Source organism: Cryptomeria japonica, chromosome 3 (genome assembly GCF_030272615.1).
Source record: "Cryptomeria japonica chromosome 3, Sugi_1.0, whole genome shotgun sequence".
Classification (NCBI taxonomy): domain Eukaryota; kingdom Viridiplantae; phylum Streptophyta; class Pinopsida; order Cupressales; family Cupressaceae; genus Cryptomeria; species Cryptomeria japonica.
The window spans coordinates 135,338,963-135,359,680 of record NC_081407.1 but is presented as its reverse complement, the minus strand read 5'-3'; the positions used below and the strand labels follow the sequence as shown (position 1 = coordinate 135,359,680).

Below are 20,718 nucleotides of genomic sequence, written 5' to 3'. Positions count from 1 at the left end.
ATGCACCTTCAAACATTTCAAGACAAAATACCTATAGATACGGGGATTTTCCAAACCCAAGACAACGAGATCTTGAGAAACAAAAAGCCCTTATCTACCTCAATAAACTAGCGATCTAGTGAGCTAGGAAAGACAATGTTGACGGGAAATTGAAATTACTATAAACTACTAACATAAACTAAAATATCAAATAACTTGAAAGTGCAATGAGAAAAAAATATTTTAACTACAAAAATGGAAAACTTACAAAAAGAGGATTCTATTGTCAAGCAGAGAAGGTCTCGGCCTCGAATGCCAGCATACTGCAACGACGCCTACTTGTTGCATTGTCGTCTGTACAGCCAAAAGTCTAGAGGATTCTAGAAAGATGCCAAAATGCACCCTTCCACTCAAACCTATTCATCACCTACACACACTGAGATAGGGAAAAATGTTGTTGTAAAAGGGCTTTACCTTAATCAAACCCCCATTTTAGTGTTTCCACCTCCACGAAAAGCAAGATAAAAGATCGAATAAAAAAAGGTGTAATAGAAACGATCCCCATTGTATAGGAAAACCCCTATTACTAGAGATCAAATGACAATAGGTAAAACATAAAGGCAACTAGATAAATATAAGATCAATGAATAAGATTAGAGATAATTAAGAGTGTGTTATGTAACTATGGCTTCTCTCTTGAAACAATAGACATAATCGCAAATAGTCTTAATTATTGCAAGAGGAGAAAATTTGGCAAAGCTTCGCTTTGTGTGTGTGTGTTTGAGAGAGAGAGAGAGAGAGGTAGAGAGAGAGAGGAGCATAAATGTTTGTTTTGTTGCTTGGAATGGATGAGTAGGTACATTAAGGTGGTAATACTTGTCTTCTATTTTAGTTTTCCATCGTCACCAATAACATTGAAATATTATACAACAAAATGAGACATAATGTATGGCATGTTAAAACCATCTTGCTATTCTTCCATGTTTACAACCACTTACCTCCAGATAACAAAGAAATCAATATTATTCATGATTTCTCTATATTTAACAAAGAGTACAAAAATATGAATATAAAATACAACTTTTAAACAACTATTCACACTTAATAATCAGGTATATGAGCAAATGTGAAGCCCTTACAGCCCCTCCATGAATAATATGCTATCCTGGTCTCATAAAACCCTGCAAAAAAGGAAGGAGGCAATTACATTCTTATAGTGATTCATTATAACCTGTTATGGTCTATAGACATTTGAAACATTTTTACCAGTATTCATAATAGATAGATCCACTGAAGAAAATCCTTTGATTTAGGAAGACAAGCAAATGGTGATCACTAGTGTGCTGGAATAGAACAAATTGTGGTCAATGCTGTATTTTATAATTTTCTAGATAGCTACAAATAGAAGAGGAATATTTTATAGTTTGAAAATCTGACTGGCAACATAGTAATAAAATAAGAAATTAACAAAGAGACACCAAGACCATAGCAATCCCTAACCCATTTAATGGAGAAATCCAAAAGGGAGGCAAGGTGACCATATGTGCAATAAATAGACTGAGAGACTTCTGAAAAGGTCTGCACTTCCAAAATTAGGCTATGCATGCAAACAACGTTGTAAATAGAGAGTACTCACAAGAATAGTAATATGATATTGGGGGGGTGAAGAAGGTGGTGAATGAATATGACATTTGGAAGCAAGGTGACCTATTTTACCACAATTAAAACATTTCAAAGGTAATGTATCTTTGTACTTGTTGGGGCCTCTCTTTAGCTTCCTCACAAAATTTGCTTCTTCAATATCCGATTCATCATTGGAACCAAAGTCTTCATTATTCTTTGATGTCTTGAAGGTTGCCTCTTTTCCTGAAGCTTTATCATTCATAATCCTCATCTCATATGCAATCAGTATTCAATGTAATCATCCATAGTCAGAGTGTTCAAATCTTTGGCCTCTTTTTATCACATAAACTTTTGAATCTAACCTTGGGGGAAGGGATCTAAGTACCTTTTCACAATCACTACTACTTTCACTTTTTCAACAAGTCCTCTGACGTTATTGACAATTCTATCAACTCAGAGGAAGTATGCGGCAAAAGTCTCTTCTTCCTTCCACTTTCAAACTGTCCTCAGTAGGTTTGAAGTTTTGCTTGCTTGACCTTGTCATCACCTCCATAGATATTATGCACCTTGTCCCAAATTTCCTTTGCAGTCCTGCAGCGCATTATCTTGACAAACTTACATAAGCCACATAAAATGGCATTCTTTGCCATTGCATTATTCTCACAAGCTTTCTTTCCAGCCTAATCTCTAGGAGGAATTTTAAGAATTTCATAACCATCTACCTAAGACTACCAAACATCAAACTCTAATTTAGTACTTCTTACTTTAAATTATCAGAATCATTACACCTTCAAAACATTATCAACAACAATGCAAGTAATGAACACATTCACACAAGAGAACACCAGATTTACATGGAAACCCAGAAGGTAAAAGCCATGGTGAGAAAATCTGCTTGGATCTACTGCAAATCCAGCCCCACAAAATAGTATATAAGTTAAAATAGTTCTGTAGGCACCAACCCACAGGAATTACAACCCAAGAAGGGGACATCAATCCCTTCACAATTGCTTTGCAGCAACCAACCTACAAGAGACACCAATTCCCTCTAACTAAGCTATAACATAGCCACAAAGTACCAACCAAATCAAGAGGCTTCAACCTCAATTACGATGAAAATATAGTAACAATAAAAGAACTATCATGTGGACCTTTTCCATACAATCTCCATCATCTAACAAATCTGATCTACTTCACAATGCAATCACAGAATTGACAGTATTATTGCATCTTTGCTCACACACTTTAAAACAGATATTCATTCACCACCTTCTTCGCAACTCCATTATCATCAGTCACTTACCTTGGAATGAAACTGATTGGCAAAATATATACATTCCACTACATTATTAACATCTTCATGTCGGCCTGAATCAATTTACATCATCTACAATTTACAATGTTGACCAAAGCTGAACCTTTACTTCAAAACACCATATAACGTGTAGTCGGCTTGGTCCTAAAACAAATGTTAGCCCAGGAATAAGAACACGCTATGCATTTCCTATCATGAACCCAACTGATCCAATTCACCTTCACATGCTTCCTTCAGTTGGCACACATTTCTTTTTTCTAGCACATCCAACAAAAACTTTTACACAGCCACCAAACTAACACAACGTGCACTCTGTCATCTCTAACTTCTTGACCTCGGAAGCAAATCCTCTGAAACTTGAATACAACATTCTTGGTGTGTAGTCTTAGTTTCCAAAATGCAAGCTAGAACAAACAATTGCAGTAGGGAATGCAGTACCAAAAGCAGTGACAGTGTAACCTAGTACAGCTGCCAACTCCGCGCAATAGACCTCAGTACCTTAACGCAGACACTTCCAAACTACTGCAAATGTACTAGACAATCAGGAACAGCTAATTCGGTACATACTCCCAATATTGCTTCTACAATGATAACATTAACATTCTACAACTGGCATTCCATCATGACATCAATGACAGTATCTATTTAACAATCTCCACATAAAGCTTTGACAACCTTTGACATTCTTTGACATCTTCCTCTTGCTTCCTTGATATTAATCACCCTTTGATTTCAATGACAACACTATGTTCAACAGTATCAGGATTAATTTTTATTGATCACAAAGAGAAAATTTATATAAAAGAAAGCTTGTTACATATAATAAGCTTGATCCAACACCAAAAATTTAGAACTATCAATTTACTCTATTCTCTATGTGATGTCATAACCTATCAACGTCCAAACTAAAAGACTAACAATCCAACAAGCTAATAAGATAGGTTTAAACTTTAAATGAAAAATATTTAAGCATATCCCTTCGATAAACTCCAACCAAACTATGTATTATGTAGCCAAAATCATGTGTTATGCTTGTGAACAATCCCCCTCTCAAATGTTTAAATATTGGGATAGAAAAAACTTCATATGTGAACTAGGACACACCCTCAGTTTGAAATAGTTACAATCGGTAGTGGAAATAACCACACTACACCTCAATGGGATACAGCCTTGCTAAACTGACCAGCAACACAACTGTTCACAACACATTGTGACTAGGGACACATACAACTGGCCCCAAATAATGTCAGACTGGACCTTACTGGCTTTTATTACATTTTATGAATAGAGATAAAACTCAACTTTTCACGAGTGTAGCATGGGTCTCCAATTGACATATTTGTTTGCCTTTAGTTGGTTTGGACCTTATTGAAAACCTTCTGAACCAAATTTGCTACAAAACCGTTACTCCAGCCTCTGAGCTAACAGCAAACTTGAGATTGGAAGTTGTCTTCCATCCTCATGTAATGCTCTAGCCTCCTGCAGTCATCTTCTCACTTATCTTTCAGTCATCTTCTCAGTTATCTATTTTAATCAAAGATTATCATGTGAACCACAACACACGATATAGAGCTCTACAACTGTCCTCGCAAGTTCTCTAAAGGTACAACCAAGATGTTTTCCTGAAATTACATCCTCCATGACACTATCCTACTCCCTCAAGAAAAATGTTTTGCAAGGATGTCAGTTACCACCAACAATGCTTCCCTCAATCAGAAATAAAACTTATAGATTTAGAAAAGGATACATTTGTCATTTAATGATGCTTTAAAAAAAACAATTATATCACACTTTTTGTAAGACGTGGAGCAAAACCCTTTCGCTATTTACATTATATAATTACACGTACAGGCAAAGTTTCTTAAGAGCCCACCCACTGGATAAAAAGATATGAACTTAATAAATTCCCTATAGACTACATTTTAAGCCTAAATTACACTAAGTGAACGCTATAACAATTAAATTGAGAAAACTAAAGAAGCTGGAGCGAAATTCTTTTGGCAAAGTTTCTTAAGAGCCCACCTACTGGATAAAAAGATATGAACTTAATAAATACATATTAAGCCTAAATTACACTAAGTGAACGCTATAACAATTAAATTGACAAAACTAAAGAAGCTGGAGCGAAATTCTTGACGCTGGTATTCAACATAATCTCATAAAATTTAACAGAAGATTTCTCCCCCATCAAAAGTTACAATATTTATATAATTTTTCAGGCAATCTTAAAAATATTGCAGCATACTATATAGATTATTTATTTTTTAAATAAAATTACACTAGGTGAACACTATAACAATTAAATTGCCAAAACTAAAGAAGCTGAAGCGAAATTCTTTTGAGAAAAGGTTGACGCTGGTATTTGACATAATCTCACAAAATTTAAAAGAAGTTTTCTCCTCCATCAAAACTTATGGAATTAATATAATTTTTCAGGCAATTTGATAAATATTGCAGCATACTATATAGTTTATTTTTATTTTTTTTAATAATTTTAAACTAAGTTTCTACTTCGGGTTCGGGTTCAGATTTGGGATTCCAGGATCTGATTTGCTACTTCAACAAAATTTTGAAGATGGGTTTTAGTTCGTTACTACCAAAACAATGTAAAAATCATATATATATATATATATATATATATATATATATATATATATGCAGCCTAGAAGCATGAATTAAGGTTAGAATATCACACAGCATCATATAACAACAAAACCACTATAAAATTGTAATCATAGTATCATGATCATACCATGATAGCATCATATACTTCTTTATAGCAGTATTGAATTTTAAACTAAGTTGCCAAATTCTTCCAGAATTTCTCAGGGTTCCAGTTCGGTTCTGCAGAAATTTTGGTCCTTTACAAATTCGCTGCAAATCCTTCCAGGGTCCCGAATTTGTGCTGTGGGTTCACTGAGAAGGATCCAGGGAGAATTTTGGGGTATTTGCAGCAAATTTCAAATTCAGTAGCAGAACCCAGGCCGAATTTGGGCGCTAAACACATTTTTTTTAAGTTTTTTATTGCCTATTTTGGTCAACTCGACCCTCCGACCCTAAAATAGACCACCACTCCTGAGGCTGAGATTGCTAGTACCACTGCCGGTGGCACTGTTTGTGCTTCTAATTTCCCAGAGGAGGAGGAGGATATGTTTGATGACTTTTGATGATATTTGATCAGTGATGGCTGGTTGTTAATGTTGACATTATTATTTTTTAACTGAAACATTGATATGGTGGTGTATTTTGGCATTTTGCCATGTTATTTGCCATTTGGACTAAAACATTAATATATATGGTGGTGTATTTTGCTATGTTACTTTACTATTAGTCTATTAGCATAGTTGACACTTGACATTTGTGTATTATGAACTTATTTGCTGCTGCATATATGTATATATTTTTTATTTTTTACTTTTATATGTTTTTGTACGAACAAACCGAAAGCGAAACCGAACCTACCCCAAATAAAAAAAATTGAACAAATTTGCGAACCAAATTCCTATTCCAAACTAGGACCGTCAACTTAGAATTTAAATAATAGCATCATATAGAAGAGTTGCATATAGGAAAGAAGTATATGAATTATAGAATTATAGGAGAGTAGTATAAAGTATATGAATTATAGCATCTTATAAGATAGTGAAGTTCACTGCTCTACTATCCATACTTAAAATCTCCTATTATTGGATCATAGCATCATATACAAGCAAAAAACTTATGCAACTCTCTATGAAATGAAATTGTTGTTCGCAAAAGAAATGACTCAAATGAGCAAAACTGGTGTTGTTTTAGTGTCTTAAAAGTGTTTTGGAGGCACTTTTTAGGGTTTAGGTTTAGTCAAAAAGGAAAACCGGACCTCAGAAAAATTTAAATTGCAACTGTTTTTACTTTTTGCCTGGTTGGGCGTCCAAGTTCACCTTAGGTTTGCCCAATACGACCAGGTGCCCATTCTGGTGAACCCCGTCCGGGTTCGCCCTAGGTTTGCCCAGTACGAACTGGTGCCCATTCTGGCGAACCCTGGCTGCACCCACAGGCAAACCAAACCAGGACCCAAACCGGGTTCGTACCGTACCAGCACCCAACCTACCAGGGGGGGAACCCTAAAACTTTTAACTCGTATATATTCTGGGTGAGTCCATCCAAGTCTTGTTTCTATGGTTTTAATGATCACTTTTAGGGTTCCCATGGCATTGAAGTCAAACTAGACGCCAAAAAAGGTTTTAAAATTGCAATTTTTTGTTTGCTTTTGGCACCTGGGTGTCTAGGTTTGCCCAAGACGAACCAAGCCCCAAAATGGCACACCCTAGTCAAACTCAGATCTGAACCGAGTTCAGACCGGACCTGGATCCGACACCCCAAGGGATGAACCCTGCAACATAGGTTTGAAACTATAATAAAATGGAAGCCTTAAATTTTTATGAAATTAAACTATAAAGAAACTTTACTAAAAAATATATTCTAATGGTTTTTAGCTGCAGTCATTCTTCACAGGCATGCAAAATTTCTAATTGTATGTTAGGCTCCTAATATGCACCACTTTTACTACTGCTGCTGCACACACCATTGTTGCAGCATCAGCCTCTAGGCATCATGCCACACTCAAACTCAACTAATAATTCATTTATTTTTGTTAAGTTTAGGTGGTCAGATTATGTAGACAAAAATTTAACGCAATTACACAAAATTATCTTGGGAAACCTTCCTCTTGAAGGTGAAAACCCAGTAAAGAAGTTCCTTATTGTTTTATTGATATTCAAGATGTCTTTTACAATGTATTAGCTTCACTCCTTGAAGCTAGTATCAACTCAGTTCAAACTATAAGGAATAAGTTCGATCTGCTATGAGTGCAATCCACTTGCTGACTATGATATCACTGCTATATGAATGTATGATCTGCTGGAGATAGATATATCACGTCACAAGAAGGAACCCAATCTGATTGCTCTATGTATAATGCAAACTGCTGAAGATGATGGTAGATTCGCAGAACAAGGAACACGATCTGCTGGATAATACGTGATCTGCTTGTGTCTTCAATTCAATGTACTCTAAATGTGATGAGGAGAATGAAGCTATATACGCCTAGCCAACCAACACGACTTATCTCTAAAGTCAGTTCCTTCATTAACAGTCATGTCTTTTTGTTATCATAATAAACACGTCTTTAATAGGACCGATTCAATCCAAAGAGATGTGATTATAATATAATAATAAATCGGTTTTGTGTCAACACGTCTTAATCAATGTTTGATAACAACATCGATTTAGCATTAATATAAACAAATTGATATGACTGAATTGTCTAAGGCCGATTAGGCCACTTAGACAATTTAGATGTCTATGTCAGTATAGAGGGATTCCGACTGATGCTATTACATTAACACTTTTCATGCTATGTTTTTGTTGTTCTTTTGTTCTTCTCAAGCAACTATCCATGTTGCTCCAAATTTGAGACCTCGCTTAGGCTTCTATGCAATTTGTTGATGTACTATCTATGCAATTTTACTATCCCAATAATCTGCTGTAATTTACACAGATTTGAACATGTTGATTTGTTGTTGCTGTATCGATGCCTCTCTTTCTTTTCAGATCTGCATGCTACACATAAAACACCTCATCTACAATCTTCTCAAACACAAATAAGTTGCAACATTTTAATAGAGCCTAGAAGCAAGAATAAATAAACCATGGAATAATTGACTCCCAATTATGATAGCATATGTTGCACCCATAAGAAACTCATTTTTTAGAGACATTTTCATGGATTTTTCTGAATTCTTCTATCAAAGCATCACATTTAAAAGTTGATTATCATGTTTTTATTGTAATGTCCCATTTTTATAGCCTTTCCAACATCTTTGGAAGCTCCCATTTTCTTGGATAGTGTCAGCCTTTTCAGAATGGATTTCAAATAGTGGCATTGTGTTCAAGAGATCACATTGAATTTGGTGGTTCTTTCCAAGAGCGGTTTCAACATAAATTTTGGGGAGAATATCCCATTTTTGCTAGCTTACCGGGTTCGCCTTCCCCCTTCCCTAGTTCGGGTCCGGTCCGGCCTAGGTTCGACCAGGGTTCGAATTTCCCAGAGGGGGTTCAACCTGGTTTGAACCTGGGTGGACCAAGATTGAACCAGGTCGAACCCGAGCAGACCCTAGTCGAACCCGGACGGCTGGGCGGCCCAAAACGCACTTTTTTATGCAAAATTTTAGTTTTTTTTTTAATCCACCATGTAAAAAGTGAAACTTATACCCTAAAAGTGACTTCCAAAACATTATATTCACTCATTTCACCTCATTTGTGTTGCAAACAAAAGTTTTATGAGAGCAGGTTGAATAAAGGGTGAACAAAATTTGGCTTCCAAGATCAAATAGGAGGAGTTGAAGACTGATTTTTGAAGTTTCAACAAGTGCTGCAGCATCATTTCCATACATTTGCAAGCTCCCATTGCCTACAAGAGGTAGATTTTTTAACATTTTTTTTCCAACTATTTTTGTTTCCCAAATTTTCAAACATGAAACATTACTTGTTTTTCATTATTTTGTTTTTGTTTTTGAATACGTTTATGTTATTTCTTTCCATAGGAACTAGAATGGCATCTACCTCTTCCTCCATTGGCAATGAACAAACAATTACAAAACAAAGAAATGATCCGAATTCTCCCTTGTAGAAGTATGTTGACATTTTAAACCCACTCTCAGGAGGTGGGGGATTCCGTTGGAGATGCCAAGGATGTGGTATTGAACGTAATAGTTCATATTATCGGGTAGTAGGCCATTTGTGTGGAATAAAAAGAAGAGGCATCAAAAAATGCCCTGGAAAAGATGGTAACCCTATACCAAATGAGATAGTGATGAAATATTTTAAGGAGCATGAGGCAGAAGAGAGAGAAGCCCATAGATTGACTCAAACCTCTACAAAGAAAACAAGGGGAATGCAAGCCCCATCTCATCCCGATGTTGTAGTACAAGACCACCCCTTCTTTTCCACAAATGAACCTGAAAATGAACCACCCTTGACACGCAAAAGAACAAAGGGGCCTTTAGAAACCGCATTTCAAAATGAGAGTAGAGACATTGCTCACCAAGATATAGAAAGGTGCATTTGTGCAAATGGGTTGGCTTTCAATGTAGTTTGCTCCCCATATTGGAAGCAAATGATAAAAAGTGTTAATGAAGCTCCAAGAGGGTATAAGGGCCCCGGTTATGAGAAGGTACATGGAACATTATTGGACAAAGAGGTGAAGAGGGTTGAAGATGCATTGAAACCCATAAGGGATTCATGGGCAGAGACAAGTGTAACAATTGTTTCAATTGAGTGGAAAGTGCTAAAAATCGTCCCTTGATCAATGTCATAGCGGTGTCCCCTAAAGGGGCAATGTTTTTGAAAGTTGTGGATTGTGAGGGCCAAGTAAAAGATGGCCAATTTATTGCAGAAATTCTCATCTCCGCCATTGAGTCAGTGGGACCCCGCAATGTTGTCCAAGTCATAACGGACAATGCAAGAAATTGTAGAGCTGCTGGTTTGTTGGTTGAGGAACGCTATGATCACATCTTTTGGACACCTTGTGCGGTCCATTCACTCAATCTTATGCTACAAAGGATTGGGACTAAAATAAAATGGATCAGAGATGTGTATCCAGAGGCTGAGGACATCCAGATGTTCATCACAAACCACCACATGTCTCAAGGGATTTTTAGATCCTTTTCAAATTTGGAGCTATTGAAGGTAAGTGAAATAGTAATTTAATTTTACATTTTCTAATTTTTTTAATTTCAATGTTCATAATATCATTGTGTAAGCTATATTATGTATTCCTCTTTAAAGTTTGGCTTTATTTTTTAATCATTTTGGCATTAATTTGTGTTATAGGTTGCTGAGACCCGTTTTGCATCAAACCCAATCGTCTTAAGACGACTTGTGAAAGTTAGAGTGGCACTATGCAATATGGTGATCAGCAACAATTGGACTGTATGGAAGTGTTGTGACCTTTTTCACACATCGCCCCATTGCATATGGGGACCCTCTCTTTTTCTGCTTTCTAGGGTTTTTGTTAGCGCCTGTGACCTTTCGCTTCAATTTTACCAAACCTTGCTCAGTTTCGAACAGTTCAAGCCCAGACTCTGGAAAGTTAGTTTTTGCAAATCATGTAATTCAAGAGTACAAACACCTTCAAAGCGCTTAGGGACGCCAAAGGACAAAGATCGCAATCGATTTGGATCAATTTGAACAACTTTCTATTTTTAGAAAGTTTGCTTTTTTGCTTTTCCTATTTTTTAGGAAGGTTCGTTTTTGGCATTTCTAGCCCAATCCCCAGGATGTCTATTTTTACAAAGTTTTCCCTATTTTTTAGGGATGTCTACTTTTTGCTTTTTCGGAATGGGTACTGTTGACGTGTATTTTGTACACAATCAAACACAGAATAAAATACCCAAGGGTACCTTATCCTCTCTTGAGTAAAGCCTTTGAATGCTGAAGATATCGCGAAAAGGATCAATCAGGGTGACTTCAAGGTTCTTTGCTGTAGGATCTCTACATGTGGATAAGCTCCAGTGGTATGATGTGATTTGCTGGAATCACAAGGGGACTTACACTTGATGACTGAACTTCTGATTTGCTTTGAATTTTGCTGGAACACAGGATTTTACTGCCTTAGATTTGAAAAAAAGGAAAAAAAAGATGAGGGTGAGGAAAGGATCTAATTCTAATACTAAGAATGTAGGAGCAATGAATGATCTTTGATGAAATTCTAACTAAGTCTTGTTTTGACATCCCAGGACCATCTCCACAAGGTTAGTGCGATCTTCGAATGAAAGCTTTATGATGTTCAAATCATCACTACAGGCATAGACACCATCAAGCTGATGCATATCAATGAAGAAGCGACAATTGAAGTTAAGCTTAAGCTGAATGATTCCAGTTGACTACACAAGGCAAGTCTGCAATCAACAAACTGCTAGTAGTATGGATATACGAATTCCACCATCAATCAAGCACATTTCTTCCACTCATCTAATAACATGAAATCAAATATGAGAAGTATAGAGACCATGCAAATTGTCGAATCGACCCATAAATTTCACCATTTCTTCAATGAAGTTACAAGTCTTTTACAACAACATCTTGGCAACAATCTTTGCCTTCTCTCTCTACTCTACTCTAATTGCTATTCTATCAACTGGCTAATCACCTTCTAACTACTCTCTATTCACTAACTCCTTTCTAACTCTCTAACTTACTACCTTTTACAAATGAAGAGCCAGGGCTTATATAGTGCCCATAATACAATTCGATGGCTTAGATCAATTCGAGATCAATGGCCAAGATTTTACAATGAAAACCCTAATTAGGGTTTGTTACAACCATTACATAACATTTAATGCTTGACCAATGATAAAATTGTATCTTTAGGACACATGTCTTCTCTGGAAAATTCAACCAATAGATAGCTGGGGTAGGTACATAGAAGTTTGTGCCACCTCCCATGAGTTAGGTACATTGAATCTGGACATTGTTGAGGTGGATCAATCCGACTGGAGGAGTGATGACTGGGATGCCACCTCATTTGACACTTGATTGATATTCAATTTGGTAACGTTGAGAAGTTAGCCTTAATTAATTTTTCTGGAACTATCTGCTTCTTCAACGAACCCTTTGCTCTGACTTCTTGTGTCCTTGATTTGCAGGATGATGATGTACCTCGCCTTGGAATACTGGACTGGAAAAGGTTGCCCTTGTCCTAGCTTGATTTTCCAACTCCGGGATCTCCATTTGATGCCTACACAACATATTAAAGTTAGTCTTTTGAGCATCAAACCCAAAGCATGAGATTTAAGACCTTTCAAAGGTAAAACTTAAGATATTAATTTGAAAAAAGTCATGATAAATCAAGAATTATACATTTTCAAATTAATCATGAATGGAAATTGGATTTTCAAGACTTAGATTTTACAAAATTGCAATGGGATCACAATAAGTCTTGAATGAGATCTTCAAAAAAGTAATTCTTCATACCTTCCCTTGAGTATTAAACTCTAAGAAATGATGCCAAAATAGATGAATTTCGCTAGGCAAAGTGTAGATCATAGCCTCCTCTTGGATGAATCACGCCTCCTCTAACTTCAAAAGAATTTCACCTTCCACTAGCTTCTTCAAAATCTGGAAATTGGCCTTCAAATGCCCTCAAAAGTCTGGAAATTATCCTCCAATCTAGCAAGAAATTCGCCTCTCCAATAGCCTTCAAGATGAATTTCGCCCTCCTTAGTCTCCACACTTAGTAGAAATTTGCTCCACTCCAACTAGATTTCGCACCTTCAATTAGCTCTCCAAATTCGCACTTGAAGCAATGAGTGAATGATTTGGATAATGAAAAAACACACCTCCAATATATAGAGCGCTCACCACCTTTCCTCCAAGGCTGACTTGGCAAAAGGGGTAAAAAAATAAATAAAAACTCTTTAAAAAGGTGGCCGACTTGCCTATAAAGGCAAAATAATGCCTTTGAGCGCTCACTTTGTATTTTTAATTAATTTTAGTGCCTCCAAGGTGGATTTTTTAATTATTTCAAGGCTTAAAATTAATTTATTAAATGCAAAATGCTTTTAAATTAATGCAAATTTTAATTTAATTTTTCCAAATATTTCAAAGTTAGCAATTTGGCATCTAATGCAATTTGGAGGATATCAACGCTCAAATATGGTAAGAATAAAGAATGCCACTAACTTCGCCCTGGACCCTTGGAGAGGGACAGGAGCGAACTTTCACTTTTGGCCTTGCATTCCTTATTTTCACGTTCAAAACTTCATCTAGGCATTTAAAATGGCATTTTTTAATTGGAGCTTTGAATTTAATTTCACTTGATCTCTAGGAGGAAAGTGCCTTTAGGACCTTTTCGCTCTGGACCCTTGGAGAGGGACAGGAGCGATTTTTCACTTTTGGTCTTAATCCTTCACCTTAAATTGCCAACTCTCGTTGTGGGGCAAGCAATGATCCCTTTCATTCATTCTATACACGTTTACTTTGCTTTTGGCAAGGCAAAATAGGTGTTTTAAAGATTTTCGCCTTGGTCCTCCAGTGAGGGACAGGGGCGACTTTTGCATTTTAGCCTAGGATTATCAAACTTTGAAGTCAAATCTTTGTTCACCATGCTTTAGAAGACCCTTTCCACCCTTGTACAACCTTGCCTTAACGTAATCTTGGAGGGAAGTTATTGGTTTTGAAAAAATCGCCATGGTCCTTCAGTGAGGGACAGGAGCGCTTTTGAGTCCTTTGCACAAATTCTTAGTCACTTCAACCTTCAAATTACCCCTAAGGCGTAGAACATCATTCTCCACTCCCTTTTGAATCTTGGAAACAAAAATATCATCTCGAAATGTAAGGTAAATGGGCATACTTGGAAATTTCACTCTGGATCCTTGGAGAGGGACAGGAGCGAATTTGCAAATTGTCATCAAAATTTGTAATCATAGCATCTTAATTCCACCTCAAGGCATTTCAAACTTGCGCCTTGGCCTAGATTTGTCCAAACTTGGAGAGAAGGGCTGGATATTAGGCTTTTTGCCCTGGTCCCTCAGAGAGGGACAGGAGCGATTTTGTAATTTCAAGCTTATCCGTCCTTTGCTAGCCCTCCAAATTATCTTCAACGGGCAAAACACACCTTCTTCCATTCATTTCAATCACAAAACTTGTTTTGTCCTTGTAAGAAAATTGTACTTTTAGAAAATCGCTCTGGACCTTCAGTGAGGGACGGGCGAAATTATCTTTGTTGCCCAAAATTCAACAATTTTCAAACTTTCAAACTTTCAAACACATCCAGTAATGTCCAATCTTCTCTACAGGAAACTCTGCACAAAACAAGTTAGCCAAAATTAGGGAGAAATAAACTTGACCAACATTTTCGCCCAGGACCTTCAGCAAGGGACAGGAGCGAAATTCGCTCTGGACCTCCTGAGAGGGTCAGGAGCGAAATTCGCTCTGGATTCTCAACAAGGGTCAGGAGCGAAATTTGACTTTGAACTCTCTATCAGGATAATTTTTATGGAATATAACATTTAAGTATAAGATTTCTTATACTTTAAGTTATATTCCATATATACTTTCAGGATGTTTGAGAGTGGTTTCAGACCTCCAGGAGTTATATTGCAAAATCTAGTTTTTGGAGGTTTTTCAGTTTCCAGACTTAGTCAAATTTTAGGATCAGGACTTTTAGACTTAGCCAAATTTCAGGATCAGGACTTTCTAGACTTCATCACTTATCAACTTGACCTAACTCAAGCAAAACCTGCTATCCAGGTGATCCCCTTGGCGACACTCAAAATGCAAAGGCTAACAGACAAAACCCTAAAAGACCTAGAAAACAAACCCTAAAAAGCAAAAAAGTAGGGGTCCCCATTTGCAATGGGGCGATGTGTGAAATGGTCACAACAGGTACTCAGGGTCTGCATTGTTGCCATTAACCTGCCTCGACCGGGACCCAAAATTCCAAGTTTTGACCTAAAAAAACGAAATCCCTAGATTTTAGGCTTTTTGTTTTTTTAGGATGCAAACCTAGGGTTTACACTTGCACCACTGACCAGCTTCGACCAGATCTCAAAAATTCCAAGTTTTGACCTAAAAAGCCAAATCCCTAGATTTTAGGGGGCGTGATGCCTTAGATGATCCACCTAAGCATGGATTTCAAATTTCAAGTTAATCCGGTTAAATTAGATTAAATTGTGAAATTTTGAAATTTCTCTGAAAAATCTTCTAAGTCTGGCTAACAAGGGTTTTGAAGTATTTTTGCAGGTTCAAACCCCACCACAATGCGGGAGACCATGTAGGAGCTTTGCCAGAAGTCCGCCATGCCTTAGGAGGCTGTATGGGTGCTCACTCCAAAGTCCGCCATGTTTGGGGAGGTCATGTGGGTGCCCACTCCAAAGTTCGCCAAGGGTTTAAGAGGCCATGGAGGAACCAAGGCTAAAGTCCGCCATGCCTTGGGAGACCTTGATGGAGCTAAGCCTAAAGTCTGCCATGCCTTGGGAGACCTTGATGGAGCTAAGCCTAAAGTCCGCCATGCCTTTTGGGGTCACATGGGTGCCAAGCTCCAAGTCCGCCAAGGTAAAGGAGGCCATGAAGGAGCTTACACCAAAGTCCGCCAAGGTAAAGGAGGCCATGAAGGTCCTCACTCCAAAGTCCACCAAGGGCTAAAGGAGGTCACATGAGAGCACACTCCAAAGTCCGCCAAGGTTAAAGGGGTCATGTGGGTGCCAAGTCTAAAGTCCGCCAAGGCTAGAGAGGTCCTGTGGGAGCTAAGCCTAAAGTCTGCCCCAATGCCTTACCCAAAATTTCGCCATAATGGAGGCCATGAAGGAGCCAAGTCCCAAGTCCACCATGTTTGGGAGGTCACATGGGTGCCAAGCTCCAAGTCCGCCAAGGTAAAGGAGGCCATGAAGGAGCTTACACCAAAGTCCGCCAAAGTAAAGGAGGCCATGAAGGTCCTTACACCAAAGTCCGCCAAAGGCTAAAGGAGGTCACATGAGCACACTCTAAAGTCTGCCCAAGGCTAAAGGAGGCCTTGATGGAGCTAAAGGCTAAAGTCCACCCATGCCTTAGCCAAAGTCCGCCATACCTTGGAGAAAACATCCAAAAGTGCGCAAAGATTCAAGAGATGGAAATTCAAAATTCAAAAAATTCAACCAACGCATTGAAAAGTCAAACACAATCAACGTGATGTCATAAAACTTAGCCAAAATTTCAAATTCGAAGACCAAAATAGAAAGTTTTTCAAAATAGAATATTGGAAGATTAACAAGGATTTCGAACTTGAAAGCCAAAATATAAAGTTTCTGAAAGGAAAATTCAAGGATCAACAGATATTTTCGAACCTCAACCAAAATAGAAAGTTTTCCAAAGAAGGATATTGGAAGATTAATAGATATTTCGAACTTATAAACCAAATTAGAAACTTTTGGAAGATATTTTTCAAAATTGGAAACATGACAAAAAAACTTTCCAAAAGGATTGAAGATGAAGTTAGAAGTACGATTTGGAAGATCTTAAAGGTTTCTACTTGAGAATTTAACCTTGCCTACAAATACTTCATCATTAACTTCATTATTACATCAACGATTTCGAAATTACTAAGGAAAGCTTGGTAAATAGTTCAGTTCAAAGATCATCTGGACAAGGATTTTGACATTTCTGGAAGTTGGATAATCACTTCAGACCAAATTTTTCGCAGATTTTTGGAAGGCAATCAAGCACGAGAAGATTATTTAACCTTTACTGAATTTTTCTGAATATTTTCGAGAGGATTTCTAGCCCTGTTTCTGCACATTTGAAGGTGAAATCAAATTCATAATGCAGATTTATGGATTTTTCTGAATATTTTCAAGAACATGGGAAATATTTTTTCAAAAATTTTTGAAAAAAAATATTTTTTTTGGGTTAAGTATGAATTTTTTTGAAAGTTTTAGCACTTGATGGTAACCACAACCAGCCTCAAGACTGAGGGTTTTGAGGTGAAAATTCGATTTTTATGTCTAAGTATGAGAGTGAAAAATGGAAAATTTTCCGACACTTGGCCATTTCGCGACCCCGTTTTTTTTTTCGAAATTTTGCAGAAATTTTCTAACTTATTTTTCCTTTGGTTTTACAGGTCGCGAGAGGAAGTAGAGGCGGGATCATCATCATAGAGATCGCAGCCGGATAAATTTCAACATGGGCCTCCCAATTATTCCTACTAAACCAGGCAGGGAACCTCAGCCAGTACATAAGCCTGACTTGGATTTCAGCGATGAACAAGAGCACATTATCACAGAATTGTATAGCTTGGCCTGGTCTATGAGAAGAAACACTCCTGATTGGTATCGCATGAGTTTTATCCTGGACGAGGAGTTAGACATTGTTGCACGTATTGATGCACAAAATCAGAGGGAACAACAAGAAGTTAATCCGCCTCCCGTACCTACTCCTCCACTGCCTAGGCAAGATTAAAAGTGGCTTATGTTGAGATGGCGTCTCGTCATCTTTTCGACCAATCAGATTACTCCAAGTCAACATGTCTAGGTTCAATGAACCTAACTTATCCAGAAGCTTCTAGAAGGGCACACTTCACAATGTAACAACCTTCTATTTTCATTAAAGGTTCATTTTTAGCAAGGACAAGTGTCCCAAATGTAATCTTCTCATTGGTCGAAAGAAGTATTTGGGGAAACCCTAATTAGGGTTTGTAGCTATCAATCTTGGCCCTTGATCATTGTTCGATCTCGGCCATTCATTGATTTTCGAAAAACTATATAAGGTTGCCTCCTCTCATTTGGAGAGGGTGAGGTTTTTGATAGATTGTTGCTTAAGGTCATTTCCAGATAATATATTGCATATGCGCTGCTTTGTAATCACTATTATTTGAATGATTTGCATGGTTTCAATTTTCTCAACACCTAGTTAAAGTTAATATAGATTTGCTTACGTTGTTATTAATTGGAGTGAAGGATTTGATAAGTATCAATTGATTGTGTATCTTTGCTCATACTTTTGGTAAATGGATGATTTCCATTCTACCGTGCAAAGTTAGTCTGAGCTTATCCCATGTGCATCCCAATATCTCGATCATCAGCACAACCCACTAAAGATTGCACCGGCTTTGTGTAGTTATTCATAGTGTGGCGAAGCAGAGTTTGGTTTCTCGAGAGCACCCAGTTGATACCGTCTCCGGAGTTCGTAGGATTAGATTAACCCTCTCAAACCCTATCCCTTTTTCCTTTTCTTTTGAAAGTCTAAATCCCCAAAAAATCCCCCAAAAAGAAGAGCCTAAAATTGATATATCCATCTAAGTCCAGCAGTTCAAGATACTTGTCAAACATAAGTCCCCCTTGAGATTTTCAGCATACACTACCCAAGAAGCTATTCCACTAAAGTCGCTTGTTCGCACATATAGACCTTGGAATCAATAGTGATTTTTCAGGAGAGGATAGAATGCCTTCAGGCATCCTATTCTAATGTTTGGTAGATGATAAAATAGACACCAACAGGAAGCAGGGTAGCAGTGAGAGGGCAGAAAAAATTAGGGAGAGAATATTGAATGAGAAATGGTGGGATCTTGTTACATATCTCCTAAGTATCACTGAGCCCATTATGAGTATGATTCGCTATACCGACATGGATAGGCCTTGCATTGGTGAGATTTATGATGGCATTGACTCAATGCTTGAAAAAATAAAGTCCACTATAAATGCAAAAGAGAATGACCCCGAGAAGCAATTCTTCAAAGAAGTGAAAGCAATTATTGTAGAAAAGTGGAATAAGATGACCACTCCTTTGCATCTTCTTGCCTATGCATTGACACCAAAGTACTATAGCAATCAGTTTCTTGATAAACCAGGAAGGATTCCACCTTGGAGAGATCTAGAAATATCTTATGGGTACAAGGCAGAATTTCTTAGACTATATCCTAATGATGATTTGCGAGATATTGTTACAAATGAGTTCATAGAATTCGCAAATGGGAATGGTCTGAGTGTTGAGGCACTTCGTCATAGATCCAAGAAGGATGCTCATAGCTGGTGGTACTTCCATGGTGAATGCTTCCAACACCTACAACCCCTCGCTGTAAAAGTTTTATCAAGTTTGTTTAATTAATTAAAATTATCACAAATTTACTTATAGTTTACTTTGTCTTCATAGGTTGCTAGTAATTTTAAATTTTTATTAATGTATAACTTTAATTGTTTACTTTGTCTTCATAGGTTGCTAGTTCATCTGCTTTATAAAGAAATTGGAGCACATACTCTTTCATCCACTCAGTAAAGCGCAATACGTTGCTATCAAAAAGAGCGGAGAATTTAGTATATGTGCATTCTTTCACACAAACAACGTGACTACACACAAGGGGAAACGAAGATGTGGTATATAGAGCTAGAGCATACTGATTTGGATGCTCCCGCTTCTCAGCTTCTTGCATTGACACTTGATGACTTGGAAGGCGAGCAAACTTATAGTGCAAGTGCAAGTGGCATTGGCTCATCTAATGTCAATGTCAATGATGAGGAGGATGAGGAGGAGGATGATGAATTAGCTGATCCATTTGATGATTAAACTTTATTGTTGAAAGTTGAAACAATGATACTTGAATATTGTCATTTTGATATTAAACTTGATGTATATGATGCTATTATGGTATGATCATGATGCTATGATTACAAGTTTATGTTTGTTATGTTGTTTATATGATGCTATGTGACATGCTAATCTTAATTCATGCTTACAGGCTGCACAAATATTAAAATATATATATATATATATATAAAAAAAAATTTCATGTTTTTGTACTAACGAACCCAAACCCCTTTTCAAAATTTTGCCGTACCGGCGTACCGGTTCTTCGAACCTAAACCGGTGCCCGAACCCAAACCGGCAAGCTAGCATTTTTGGAAAGTACCAAATTTAATTAAGTTAGATCTCCAGTGAGCTTCAAAGTATATTGGCATTTCAAAATTCACTTTTGGACATTTTTGTATTTTCCACAACATTGGCCGAATATACAAAAAATAATTGAAATATTAAATGACTAATATTTAAGTTGTCAAAAGATGAACTAAAAAACAGCTTATTCTAATTATTTATTAAGGTGAATTTTAAGTGACTAAAATGTCAAAAAATAAATATTAAAATAAAGTCACTTATGTGACACTGAAGGTTTACTATTGAAAAGTAATTTAAAATTATAATTTCCGTAAAGTTTCGAAAGTGCTTATAAAATAGAATTTAGAGGAGAAGAAAAACCATCTGAATATTTTATCAAACTTCGTTTTTTCTGTGAAGTT

The 20,718-nt window shown here is 37.0% G+C and overlaps 1 protein-coding gene across 1 annotated transcript in view; it reads right to left on the bottom strand.

The window, feature by feature from the left end:
- Window positions 1-794: 794 nt before the first annotated feature.
- LOC131027326 (uncharacterized) overlaps window positions 795-20,718 on the bottom strand; it is a 41,581-nt gene continuing 21,657 nt past the window's right edge. Inside the window, exon 2 of the mRNA XM_057957340.2 lies at window positions 795-1,160. Within this exon, the coding sequence (XP_057813323.2) occupies window positions 1,081-1,160 (80 nt within the window). The 3' untranslated portion in view covers window positions 795-1,080. The remainder of the gene's footprint in view (window positions 1,161-20,718) is intronic.